The sequence below is a fragment of the Microplitis mediator genome, chromosome 8, assembly GCF_029852145.1.
Source record: "Microplitis mediator isolate UGA2020A chromosome 8, iyMicMedi2.1, whole genome shotgun sequence".
Lineage (NCBI taxonomy): Eukaryota > Metazoa > Arthropoda > Insecta > Hymenoptera > Braconidae > Microplitis > Microplitis mediator.
In genome coordinates, this window is record NC_079976.1 from 8,060,670 (window position 1) to 8,074,379 (window position 13,710).

The window sequence follows — 13,710 nt, forward strand, 5'->3', positions numbered from 1 at the left end:
CTTTGCTTCAAGATTACTGACTATTACTTTGAAAGATTTCCGGGAAAAAACAGCTTAGATCTCAGAAGATCTCTGATGATTACAGCAGATCGTCCATGATTTTAGATCTATGCAGATCTACGCAGATTTTTATCAATTTTCGTAGATATCTTAAAAAAAAAATCAGTCTATCGGTTGACCCTGCGGGCCAGCCCCAAAACTTCCCGCTGTTTTCGAGCTCGAAGAGCTTTTGTGTACCGTTGTTTTCGAAAAAAAACGTTTTTTACCATTTTTTCTCTAACGATATCTCTCAAACGAATTGACCGCTTGAGACGGTTGAGATAAAAATCGATGTGTTTTATTGGGTTCTAAAGCTGATCAAATTTTGAAATTGATTTATCGAGTCGTTTTTGAGAAATTTCAAAAAAACTAAAAAAAAAATTTTCTTTAATTCTTTCCATAACGGTTTTCTTGAACGAATGAACAGATTTTGATGGTCGAGGTAGCATTCGACGCGGCTTATAAAGCTCTAGAGCCCAGTCTATTTTGGAATCAATCCATCGAGCAAATTAAAAGTTATCAAAAAAAAACATTTTTGAAAAAATTTTATTTTTGAAATATCTCCGAACGCATATTACCGATTAAGCTCAAATTTTCACAGCTTATAGCATTTAACAAGCCGCGTCTAACGCCACCTTGTTGATCAAAATCGGTCCATCAGTTCAAAAGTTACAGAATATTCACATACGTACGTACGTACATACACACATACATACACTCGGACATCATCTTGAAATTAGTCAGAATAGCTTCCTAGGACCTCAAAACGTCAAGATTTGATAGAAATTCGATTTTCGGAAATCGGACCGAAACCAAAAACCCCGAATTTTTGAAAATTTTCAATTTTCTTAGCGACAAGTTAAAAAGCCCTGGCAACTATGAGATCTTCCTGATTTCCGTGAATCTGCTAGATGTAACGTAGATCTAATTTCTCAAAAAGTTAATCTAAAAATATTGCGGTAATTTCCAATCGACTGAAAGTCATACATTAATTATTTTCTATTGATTAATATAATTTTTATTAATCTCCTGTTAATATATTAGTTAACTGCGTACTTAAGTTTCTTATTAAAAATTTCAATGTAGTTTCCTGCTGGAATATTTATTGTTAACTAGCCTATTACATTAATGGACATTAAAATTATTTAAAGTTATTTTATATTGAAAATAAATTTTATTGTCGGACGACGGATACTTAAGTCGTCAAAAAATTGGGTCGTAATTCAGTATTATATTTCTAGTTTATAGTTACGTAATACCGAAAAATAAAATCAAGCAATATATTTTTTTTATATTGTCTTGACGTGTAAACAAAAAATTGCGTATTGCTGTTGTCATCTAAGAAAATTTGAAAAGATTTAATTTTCAAAATGTATTGGATTCAGATTACGACTTTACTATTGCTCTTTCTATTACACGGTAGCATTTATTAATTATCAATTTATAGATTAAATTATAAATTATCTAAAATATATTAAACATTTGAATTTATCAATAGTAGCAGAGAGTAGCGAAGTTGGAAAAGTAGGTTTCGGTCCAGGAAAACAAGACTGGGGACATGTGACAGTAAGACCAGGCGCTCAAATGTTCTGGTGGCTATATTACGTAAGTCCTCCAACAATTAATACACCAGACAGTTTCAATGTCTTTGAGAAGCCTTTAATTATTTGGCTACAAGGAGGTCCAGGAGAGGCCGGCTCAGGTTATGGAAACTTTAATGAACTTGGTCCACTTGATCTTAATCTCAAACGGAGAAACCACACATGGGTAAACGACTACAATGTCTTATTCATTGATAATCCAGTAGGTGTCGGGTTTAGTTTTGTGACAAATGATTCGTTGATGGTGAAAAACAACACACAGATCGCTCAAGATCTTGTGATCTGTATAGAAAAATTTTTGGAAACTATTCCACAGTTTGGAAATGTTCCTACTTATATCGTGGGAGAATCTTACGGTGGAAAAATGGCTGTAGAATTCGCTCTTCTTTGGTTCCAAGTATTTTTCTTAACTAACTGATTAACTTCATTAATGTATAAGATGGAATTTATTTACAATCAATTTTCAGGCCCAAAAAAGTGGAATTATTCAAAGCAAACTCAAAGGAATTGCTCTTGGCGATTCATCGATTTCAATGAGTGATATAGCGCTTTCTATACCTACATATATGTTAAATACAGTAAAAATATTTTTCTTATATTTTACAATTTTTAATCGCGATTAAATAAGCAGTCGAATATCTAATTAATTTTTTTAGGGATTAATAGAAACAAAAGATTTCGTAAGAATTCAAGCTTTTGGTGAATTAACTGCAAAATTTATAAAAGCGAAACAATGGAATAATGCAACAAGATTTTTCAATGTTTTTTGGTACATTATCTACAATGTCACCGATCATGCTGATGTCTATAATATTTTAAGACAAAAAAATTCAAAAACTCATAATTCCCATAAGTATTTTTCAAATTATCGATCATCTTGGAATGAAGTTGATGTTTCTGGTCAACTACAAAAACTTATGGAAAGTGAGGTTCAAAAAGCTCTCGGTCTAAATGTTACTTATAGATTGTATTCAGAAGATGTCAATAACGTCCTCGAAAATGAGATTCTGAAACCTGTTACTGAAATTGGTAAATGTCCATTAACTTTCATTCCATTCTGTTAATAAACGAGTTACGTTAATTTCCATTAACATAAAACTTTTCATTTAGTCGAGCGGCTATTGAATGAAACGGATCTGAAAATTTTTGTCTGCACGGGTCAATTAGATATGGTGATTCCAACTCCCGGTACCCTCGCCTGGGTGAATAAACTCGAATGGAAACACGCTGAAGCCTGGAGAAATACCAATAGAGTTTCATTTACTGTCGATAATATTGTGGAAGGATATGTTAAAGAGTATCAGAATTTAAAGCTGTATTGGATCAATCGATCTGGGCATACGGTATCGTATTCTTCTAATCAAATTACTCTCTTAAATTTGAAATGGTGAAAATAGTGACTATTCACTCTTTACTAGTGAAAAGTATGTCACTAATTCAAATAGTGGCCCTGCTTAAAAAATCCGACAGATTCTTATAGCTGTATGTATAACTAAACTATAGCAATTCTCATAGAACTCATTCATTCTTATCAAATCTCTGAGTTTAAATTTATGAGAATCTATTGGATTCTATGAGATTTTCTAAACAGGGGGTATACTTTTCACTGGCGATAAGTGGCTATTCACTGCCAAATAGCGATTATCAGGTGATTTTCACAAATTCGATTTTAGAGAGTAACATAAATATAAATTTAAAATTTATAGTATCATAATAATGATCTGATTTAGGTGCCAAGTGATAATCCTTTTGCTTTTAATGCAATACTTCAAGACTTAACATCTAGTAAAAATTCCAATTAATGTAATGAATAAAAATTAATAAAATAACTGACAGAATTAATTTATGGTAAACGCGTATCGAAAAAAACGATTATTAGAAACACTCACCGGAAATTATGGTAATCTATTGTGAATTTTGGTGTTTACTGTAAATTATATAGAATTACCCTTAAATTACGGCGAAGTTATGGAACTTTACGGAAAGATTTACTGTAAAATATTGAAAATCAAACGTTAGTTGGATTTGTTACTGTAAAAATTTGTGAAGTGAACGTGAATTAAATCTAGAGTGAATACGGAGCGGATGATTTTTTATTTATTCAATCAGCTTGGACTGGAGTTCACTTCGGAGTTTATTTTTAGATTGTAACTCCGGATAAGATTAAAATAATATTCACATTACTTCGAAATTACTCCGCTAAAAAAAAAATTCCTCATTCATTCTGTATACGAGTAATTTTTTGTAAGCTCCGAGTGACGAAGTGAATTTGGATTTAAATAAAAACCATATTCACTCTGAATTCACTTCTAATTATTTACTTTGTAGGGAATGCATTTAAATGAATGATTTTTTTTTAATAACTTGGAATCTTTCAGTCTATGATAGTATTGACTATTAAGAAATAAAATTGTAATCAATTTTTTATCAACACATTCTTAGAAATATTTCAACTACAAATAGCGATTACGGAAATAATTAGCTTTGATAAATTATCAAGATATAATTACGAATCGAGTGCTGACAGTTAGACATTAGTGTTTATAATGTCAAATGTAAGAACTGTACATCGATACGTTGAGTTATTATTAGATTTGATGTAATGGTTTCATGTATAAAATTAATTAATATACTCGTTTGGAAAATTATGTTGTTAATGTATCTCTAATTTTGCGGTATGGTATTTAATAATTATATAAATTAATGCGTCTTATTGTTAATTCAGATGTCATTTTTCTGCTTCAATGTTTCTAACAATCTCACAAAAATATAAATATTCATAGTAATTTTTTATTGATAATAAATTTTAGTTATCATAAGCTATTAAAAAATTGGATCATATTTTATCAATAAAGAGCCCAATTAAATAATTTTATGAAAAGTACCCGTTTTAAATTTATTATTCTGTAAGTATGTTTTGTTTATATAATTGACGATGTTACAGGTCAATTTTTAGTTTAAAATATTTGTTTTTTTCGCGAGACATAAAATACTCAAAAATAAAAAATTTTCTCGTGAATCTCAACTGATTGTTTGTTTATTATACAGGTCAATTATAGGACAGAAATCAGATTATTTTTTTTAACTAAAAAGCCATAATAGAAATTTGAAATAATTATAAACAGAGAAAAAAAACATTATAATCCTGCGATAGATACGATAATTATGTTTTCAATATAAATGAAAAATTAATTTATATAAAAAAATATTGAGAAGTAAAATATAGAATTTCTATTATAAAAATCAACGTAGACAAAAAAATTAATTTCTCAAAATGAAGTGGATATGGATCGTGACTTTACTGTCAACTTTTTTAGTACAGGGTACAGTATCAATTTATTATCAACACAGTAAAAATTTCATATAAGAATTCTTATGGATTTCTATACACTCAGAAAAATGTGAATTGTTGGCATAAAATCTTAAATACTTATCTAAGTACTTCACTTGAACGTTCCAGTTAAAGTATTTTAGTTACTGCAACTTAAAATTTCTCTGAGCATAGAATCCCATACTGTTTTCCATAGATATATTCAAAATAAATCCATACATGGAAAAATTATTCTTCTTTAAAATACTATGATGTCATAGTGACGCCAGACTATTCAATATTGTCTATAGCCATGGTAAAATTCGTAATGATTCTCCCATAGGTATTACTGTGGCCTCTATAAATTTTACTATGGCCGTTATTTTTGAACATGTGATTCGCGTTATGAGGCCAAAATAATTAGGTTTGATTACTAGACTGGGCCAAAAAAATTGACTATTTTTTTATTTCTTAGCTATATCGAGAATGTTATTCAGAATGACAAAAAAAAAAAATTTCATGATAGTTTGAGCCCTTAATATTAATTTTAAGAGGTCTATCATCGCTATTTTTAATTTTAATTAATAATTTGATATTTTATGTCAAAACTGCTAAAACATTTCAGTAAAAAAAATTCATTTCCATTTATTCTTATGTGACGAATCAATGAATATCTAAAAAAGATCATGACAGATTTTTGAAGGAAATTTAATGCTCTACAAAAAAGGTCTTCTAACATTTTTTGCTCAATTTACTTCTTCGAAAGTTATTCAAGGTTGAAGTTGAGTCAAAACGATTTTAATAACCTGAATAACTTTCGAAGGAGTGAATTTAGCAAAAAATGTTAAGAGACCTTTTTTGTAGAGTATTAAATTTCTTTCAAAAATCTGTCATGGTCTTTTTCAGATATTTATTGATTCGTCAATTACAAAATTCAAAAGTAAAAATGTTAAATCGAAAAAATATATTAAGTTATTAAGCTTAATTAATCGGAAACGTCTTGTCTGACGAAAATTTTCAATCAGACCTTTTTTGTAGGGAATTTAATTTTACATAAGAATAAATGGAAATTAATTTTTTTTACTGAAATGTTTTAGCAGTTCTGACGTAAAATATCAAATTATGAATTAAAATTAAAAATAGCGATGATAGACCTATTAAAATTAATATTAAGAGCTCAAACTTTCATAAATTTTTTTTTTTGTCATTCTGAATAATATTCTCGATATAACTAAGAAATAAAAAAATAGTCAATTTTATTGGCCCAGTCTATTGATTACGATACCATAGTATATCTCGGATAACAATAATTTTTCCGTTTTTACAAATCGATAGATCCCCATAATATTTTCAGTCAATCCATATGGACTCCTGTATGAATTTTGTAAAGTTTAATTAACACCTTAAAGTCTAAAATATATTAAACATTTGAATTTATCAATAATAGCAAAGAGTAGCGAAGTTGGAAAAGTAGGTTTCGGTCCAGGAAAACAAGACTGGGGACATGTGACAGTAAGACCAGGTGCTCATATGTTCTGGTGGCTGTATTACGTAAGCCCTCCAATAATTAATACACCAGAAAGTTTCAATGTCTTTGAGAAACCTTTAATTATTTGGCTACAAGGAGGTCCAGGAGTATCCGGGACTGGTTTTGGAAATTTTCACGAACTTGGTCCACTTGATATTAATCTTAAACGGAGAAATCACACATGGGTAAACGACTACAACGTCTTACTCATTGATAATCCAGTAGGTACCGGGTTTAGTTTTGTTGAAAATGACTCATTGATGGCGGAAAACAACACACAGATCGCTCAAGATCTTTTGATCTGTATAACAAAATTTTTGGAAACTATTCCAGAGTTTGGAAATGTTTCTACTTACATCGTAGCCGAATCTTACGGTGGAAAAATGGCTGTAGAATTCGCTCTTCTTTGGTCGCAGGTATTTTCTTTAGTAATTTGCCATGGGAAAATTTATATTAACCACTGACTTTTGGATTTATTTTCAATTTTTTAGGCTCAAAATAATGGAAATATCCGGAGCAAATTGAAAGGACTCGCTATAGGTGATTCGCCTATCTCATTTCGTAAAATAGTTCGCTCTCTACCTCCGTATCTCCTGAATATGGTACAGTATAATATAAATATAAATATAATTACTGACTAAGTAACAATTCATAAATATAATAATACAATGATTTACACAGGGTTTAATAGACAGAATTGATCAGCGTGATATTAATAGATCAGTTAATAAAATCGTAGGATCAATTAATAAAGAAAAATGGGTTGATGCATTTGCAAATTATAAAAATATGTGGAATACGATTTATAATGTTGTAGATAATATCGATGTCTACAACATCTTAAAAAAAACGAATCCTACTAATAACAGTTCCAATAACTATAATTTTCCTCATGTGAAATCCCCTTCCAAATCAGTTAATATTTCTAGTTTAATTCAAAAATTGATGGAAAATGACGTCAAGAAAGCTCTTGGTCTCAATGGCACCTACACTTTGTACTCAAATCGTGTGTCCGTGAAGTTGATAAATGATTACATGAAACCTGTTACTGACATTGGTAAAAACAAATGTCGTTTAGTCTCTTAATTATTAGTAAAAATTACAATAAAAATCTTTAATTATTTTTAATAGTTGAAAGACTATTGTCGGAAACAGACCTGAAAATTTTTGTCTATACTGGCCAGTTTGATATGGTAGTTCCATCACCTAGTACTCTTGCTTGGATGAGAAAACTCAAATGGAATAACGCTAAAGCATGGCGGCAAGCCTCAAGAGTGTCATTTTCTGTCAACAATGTTATCGAAGGATTCGTTAAAGAGTATGGGAATTTAAAACTGTATTGGGTCAGTCGATCAGGACACATGGTATGTAATTACTTAGAATGTTAGCATCTAAATATTTATATACAAATATTTTAATAAGATCAAGATTTTATTTAGGTGCCGAGAGACAATCCAAGTGCTATGAAAGTAGTGCTACACGATTTAACTTTTGATGTAAATGAAAAATAAATTTTTTAATTTAATAATGAAAACGAATTAATGGATTTTTACATTTTAATTGAGACTATGGCAACCCGGGTCAAAAATAAAACTTGATTCAGTCTCGTTTCATCTTATTTTCTTTTGAAGTTATCGATTTGCCTGAACGGTTCAAAAGTTACAGCTATTTAAAGTTGATAACTTTTTAAAAATCAACGTTCAAACTGTTTGTACACCAAAACTGCTACCTTCACGAAAGATATCTAGTAAAGGATTTCTAACAAATTCTATTTATTACAAAAAGGCTTTTGTAACAAACATATTTTTTGACTATATAACTCGTATTTTTTACTAAAGTTTCCTCCTTGCATAAGAAATCCGATAGATTCTTATAGTTGTATGTATAAGATTCTATACTTAACTATAGCACTTCTCATAGAACTCATTCATTCGTATAAAATCTCTATGACAATTTATGAGAATCTTTTGGATTCTATGAGATTTTCTAAATAGGGTTTCATTTATTTATTCAATTAATTTTTCCAACAAAACCAACCATAAGGTGCAAGCTTACCTTGGTAGCTTCTGGATATTCTGACAAGACTGATTTTCCACTTAAATTTTATTTGATTTTTTATTTAATGCCGATATTATTGCTTACAGGGAAACTTTATTTTTAAGAACACAAAACAGCTTTATTTAAATTTTTAATAATTTTTTTCTAACTAAAGTAACGAATGTTCTCCGAATCAGAAAATAAAATTGCTGAAAAATAAATTCATTAATTTTGGCAATTAAATTTATTAAAATTTTTATAAACTAATTTTATTTAAAAATTTTAAGTATATTTGTACATTTTGGTATCGTTAATATTACATTTTCTTTTTAATTTATTTACAGACATCGTTTAATTATAATTTATAGCATGCTACTGATTAGCTATTTTTTTTTCTGTCTAGAGGCTTGAACGATTTCGTCTAAATCATAATTTGACAAGTAGTAATACAATTCTCTGATAAAAGTATCCGGAAGTTGTAATTCATAAAAAATATTATAAATGACTTCTTCAGAATCTTTTATGTAGTCGACTCTTTTCATGACTTCCCACAATTTAAACAAGATCTTATTTCCATATATTGGGTACTCTGATGAAATTGAAATTTTACCAAAGAGTATAGTCTTTAAATCATCCGACTTTAAATAAGGTGCCACGTATCTTACATTTTTATGTAAAACTTCTATAAATGTGATATTACTGCCGTTTATCATATTTGTTTTCATTTTCTTAACTTCTAAACGACACTCAGCTAAAAAATCGTCAAATCCTCTGATATTATTAACAGCTGTAATATTTCGATCACATACGTAAAAACCCGCTGCTATCAATTCTAAAATGTGCGTTGTAATCATATGAATAGGAAAAAAATTATTTTCTGATTTGAGTTCCTGCTCGATAGCTAATTTATCGTTAGAATCTAGAGCATTAATATCAACACCGACGTTAAGCAGACACATAAAGATACTATCATCGTATTTGTCACTCGAGAGAGCGAAATGAAGTAGCAGTTGAGATTTAAAGAACGAACAAAAATTATTATTATTAACATCAAGCCAATGAGAAAATGAAAATAGCCAGTCTAATAACACTGTATAGTTCTTAGTTTCAACAGCTACATGAAAAATTGTTTTAGTGTAACCGGAATCTTTAAATGAACAAAAAAGATCAGGCTTATATTTTATTAATGCATTCATGGCATCGTAGTTGTCAGCTCGAACAGCACTGATAATAGGAGTGATTCCTATTTCAGATTTAGCATTAATGTCAGCATTGTTACTCAATAATAACGTTATGACTTCTTTTCCTCCTGTTTTGGCGGCAAAGTGCAATGCGGTTTCTCCAGTAATGGAACCAGAATTTTCTACCACAGCGTTAACATCTACGCCATTTTCTATCAAATACTTGACGATATCGTAATTGCAGGATTCCGCTGCGCTATGTAATACTGTCCTTTGAGTTATTGGTTCCCGTTTGTTTATATCAGCACCGATTTTAATCAGCTTTAGAAATATTTCATAATTCCCGACTCGCGCTGCTTCATGAATAGGAATTAAATGATTGCTATTGATATTGAAATTTTCGCTTGTTACATTATCTATGTAATCTTTGTCTTGAGATTGTATAGCATTGATGAGTTTACAGAGTTTAGTGAATCGATTAACAAAATTATATTGGCGTATCCTTGATTTTTGAATTTTCCATTCTCGCAATCTTGATTGTCGTATTCTTGACTTTTGCTTTGTTGATTTTCGCATTCTCGTTTTTGTATTTGTAATACAGACTTGTGACACGTGTTGTGATTAGCCTTTTCACGATAGAGTAATGAACGTTTTTTACCTGATGAATTCTAAAGAAGACAAAAAGTGGATGCAAGTTTAGTTTTATTTCAAATAAAAAATTTAACTATGCAATTTATTAAGTTTACTAAATTCAAATATTATTAGAGTAGAATTATACACTTAGCGAGGAAATTAAAGGATATTCAAATAACCCATAAACTATTACGTCATATTTTATAAAAGCTGTTATTAAGTACGTAAAAAAATGGAGTAGAGTTCAACTTAAATATCGAAAAAATTTTTCTAACAAACAACAAAAATGTTATGACATTTAAAAAAAATGGGTTTTTTTTCACTCAGCATTAACTTTTTTAAGCATTGAGTTATTGGGGCGTTTTTTTTTAATGTACTATATATACACTAATGGAAAAAATTAAAGGATCAAAAAAAAATTATAAATTTTTAGGCGATTTTCAACAGGCTCTAACTTTGAGAGAAATGGTCGTACAAGAAAAGAAAAAAAAGGAAATTGTAGCTCCAAGTATCTACTTTTTGGATTAGAACTTCAAAATTTTTTAGCGTCAGCATTATTTGAGTAATCTTAGAAAAACCAACGACAAAAAAATTTTCAAATTTAAAAAATTTTTTTTTTTTGGTCTCCGGGCGTGGAAAAAATTATTTTTGCTTAACCACTATAAGGACCGGATACCTTCATTATTCAGCTTTAATTTCTTTTTTTATGGACCTTGATACGTCCACTTCTCGCCGAGATATCGGTCTTCAAATGGAAAAGGATCCTTTTGTCTTTGATTATCGATATCTCAGAAACCAATGATCGCACAGAAAGTTAATGGTGGGTTTTAAAAACTTGAATAAATTCCCTTCAATGATTAGCCATTGCTTTTTCCAAAAAAAAATTTTTTCCTATCGTCACATGAATTTAAAAATGCAACAAAAAAAGGGCTTTTTGTGGTTTTTTGGAAAATCAAGCGCTGAAACGAAAATATTGTAGAAATCGATAATGTTGACTGTGCATTTTACAGTTCAATATGTCCACAAAAACCCTGCAGAAAGCCAAATTAATCCAACCAGCCGTTTTTGTGTTTCACGCGATCAAATTTTTAAAAAAATTAAAGGATCACGTTTTTTGCTCTGAAAAGCTCATAATCTTTAACAAGATGAAAACAAACATTTCTTCGGAGCTTTGTCCACAATTCTATTGCAGACAGTGCTTTAATTTCCAAAAAAGAAAAAACTTTTTTTTCGAAATAAAATTTTCAAAAAAAAAAAATTTTTTTTTTAACTAATGACTGAGAGATCAGTAAATCACGGAATGCAGCAACGTAAACGTGTTAAAAATTATTGGGTGTTGGTTTTGTAAATTACCTAAAGTTATTCCATCGATTTTTTTGAAAAAACTTTTTTTTCGAAACAAAATTTTCGAAAAAAAATTTTTTCAAAAAAATCGATGGAATAACTTTAGGTAATTTACAAAACCAACACCCAATAATTTTTAACACGTTTACGTTGCTGCATTCCGTGATTTACTGATCTCTCAGTCATTAGTTAAAAAAAAAATTTTTTTTTTTTGAAAATTTTATTTCGAAAAAAAAGTTTTTTCTTTTTTGGAAATTAAAGCACTGTCTGCAATAGAATTGTGGACAAAGCTCCGAAGAAATGTTTGTTTTCATCTTGTTAAAGATTATGAGCTTTTCAGAGCAAAAAACGTGATCCTTTAATTTTTTTAAAAATTTGATCGCGTGAAACACAAAAACGGCTGGTTGGATTAATTTGGCTTTCTGCAGGGTTTTTGTGGACATATTGAACTGTAAAATGCACAGTCAACATTATCGATTTCTACAATATTTTCGTTTCAGCGCTTGATTTTCCAAAAAACCACAAAAAGCCCTTTTTTTGTTGCATTTTTAAATTCATGTGACGATAGGAAAAAATTTTTTTTTGGAAAAAGCAATGGCTAATCATTGAAGGGAATTTATTCAAGTTTTTAAAACCCACCATTAACTTTCTGTGCGATCATTGGTTTCTGAGATATCGATAATCAAAGACAAAAGGATCCTTTTCCATTTGAAGACCGATATCTCGGCGAGAAGTGGACGTATCAAGGTCCATAAAAAAAGAAATTAAAGCTGAATAATGAAGGTATCCGGTCCTTATAGTGGTTAAGCAAAAATAATTTTTTCCACGCCCGGAGACCAAAAAAAAAAAATTTTTTAAATTTGAAAATTTTTTTGTCGTTGGTTTTTCTAAGATTACTCAAATAATGCTGACGCTAAAAAATTTTGAAGTTCTAATCCAAAAAGTAGATACTTGGAGCTACAATTTCCTTTTTTTTCTTTTCTTGTACGACCATTTCTCTCAAAGTTAGAGCCTGTTGAAAATCGCCTAAAAATTTATAATTTTTTTTTGATCCTTTAATTTTTTCCATTAGTGTAGTATACATTAATTTAAAAATATATTTTACTTTTCTACTGGATATCCTTTAATTTTTGTGACCGCAATGCATAGAAAAATTATAAAATTTACAATTAATAAAAATACTTAATGCAAAAATTTATTTACCTCAGATGTGTAGCGATGAATTATCTTTTAAAATATTAAATTTATAAAGTTACAATACAAATTTAAGTTTTGAAACACGTGTTAAGATAGATACTCTTCAACCGACGAGACACTTGAAACTGCTCAGAGTTTTGCTGACTAAATTCAAGTCCTTAATGGCATTCTACACGAAGCACCTCAGTAATTACATTTTTCACCCATGCTAAACATTTTATATACTCCAACTCCTCAACAATAGTATCATTTCTAAATAAGGCCAAGAAAATGAATAGCATGAGTAAAAATTGTAATTATTCGGGCACTCCAGGTAGGAGTCCATTAAGGACTTAAATTTGTCAAACAAAAATTTCAACATTTTCTTTTGTCCCTTTTCTTTAAAGATCATCTATCTCAACACACGTTTCAAAACTTAATTTAAAATTTAAAATTTATAAATTTTATAATTTAAACGATAATTCATTGCAACAAATCGGAGGTAAGGAAATTTTTTTACTGTTGTTTAATGTAATAAAAATTAAATTTTTGAATCTCAACAAAAGAGTTCCATTGTGTTTTTTTTTCCTTATTATGATTATCAAGTGCACCCGACTATAGTCGTTATAATGAAAACCAAACCGAATTTCTAGTCAGGACATGAATGCGCATGTGTAAACGTGCGTAAAAATAATACTATATTATAATTATTTATATAATAAATTAAAGATATTCATTATAATGATCAATTTTACTTCCTGAGTGACTATCTGATGAAATTGCGCTTATCTCATATAGTTAATTTTATTCAAACCACTTTACTTAATTAAAAATTGTTCATTAAATATTTATATGATGCAC

At 29.3% G+C, this 13,710-nt stretch overlaps 3 protein-coding genes across 3 annotated transcripts; 2 read left to right on the forward strand and 1 right to left on the reverse strand.

The window, feature by feature from the left end:
- The first annotated feature begins 1,409 nt into the window (after positions 1-1,409).
- Positions 1,410-4,309, forward strand: LOC130673327 (retinoid-inducible serine carboxypeptidase-like). Its single transcript, XM_057478299.1, has 6 exons — positions 1,410-1,458; positions 1,538-2,037; positions 2,108-2,218; positions 2,297-2,669; positions 2,751-2,983; positions 3,371-4,309. The coding sequence occupies exons 1-6, from the start codon at positions 1,410-1,412 to the stop codon at positions 3,440-3,442; spliced, it is 1,338 nt and encodes a 445-aa protein (XP_057334282.1). The 3' UTR covers positions 3,443-4,309.
- Positions 4,310-6,313: 2,004 nt separating this feature from the next.
- Positions 6,314-7,989, forward strand: LOC130673328 (retinoid-inducible serine carboxypeptidase-like). Its single transcript, XM_057478301.1, has 6 exons — positions 6,314-6,323; positions 6,398-6,894; positions 6,970-7,080; positions 7,160-7,535; positions 7,610-7,842; positions 7,918-7,989. The coding sequence occupies exons 1-6, from the start codon at positions 6,314-6,316 to the stop codon at positions 7,987-7,989; spliced, it is 1,299 nt and encodes a 432-aa protein (XP_057334284.1).
- A 909-nt stretch (positions 7,990-8,898) lies between these two features.
- Positions 8,899-10,272, reverse strand: LOC130673330 (putative ankyrin repeat protein RF_0381). The gene has a single exon (XM_057478303.1). The coding sequence runs from the start codon at positions 10,270-10,272 to the stop codon at positions 8,899-8,901; it is 1,374 nt and encodes a 457-aa protein (XP_057334286.1).
- Between the last annotated feature and the right edge of the window lie 3,438 nt (positions 10,273-13,710).

Bases quoted from the DNA above. Each gene is read 5' to 3' on its own strand.
- LOC130673330 (XM_057478303.1), bottom strand. From the start codon at position 10,272: ATGCGAAAATCAACAAAGCAAAAGTCAAGAATACGACAATCAAGATTG.
- LOC130673327 (XM_057478299.1), top strand. From the start codon at position 1,410: ATGTATTGGATTCAGATTACGACTTTACTATTGCTCTTTCTATTACAC. The intron at 2,219-2,296 runs GTAAAAATATTT...TAATTTTTTTAG, and splicing joins CTACATATATGTTAAATACA to GGATTAATAGAAACAAAAGA. The intron at 2,670-2,750 runs GTAAATGTCCAT...CTTTTCATTTAG, and splicing joins GAAACCTGTTACTGAAATTG to TCGAGCGGCTATTGAATGAA.
- LOC130673328 (XM_057478301.1), top strand. The intron at 7,081-7,159 runs GTACAGTATAAT...TGATTTACACAG, and splicing joins CTCCGTATCTCCTGAATATG to GGTTTAATAGACAGAATTGA. The intron at 7,536-7,609 runs GTAAAAACAAAT...TATTTTTAATAG, and splicing joins GAAACCTGTTACTGACATTG to TTGAAAGACTATTGTCGGAA.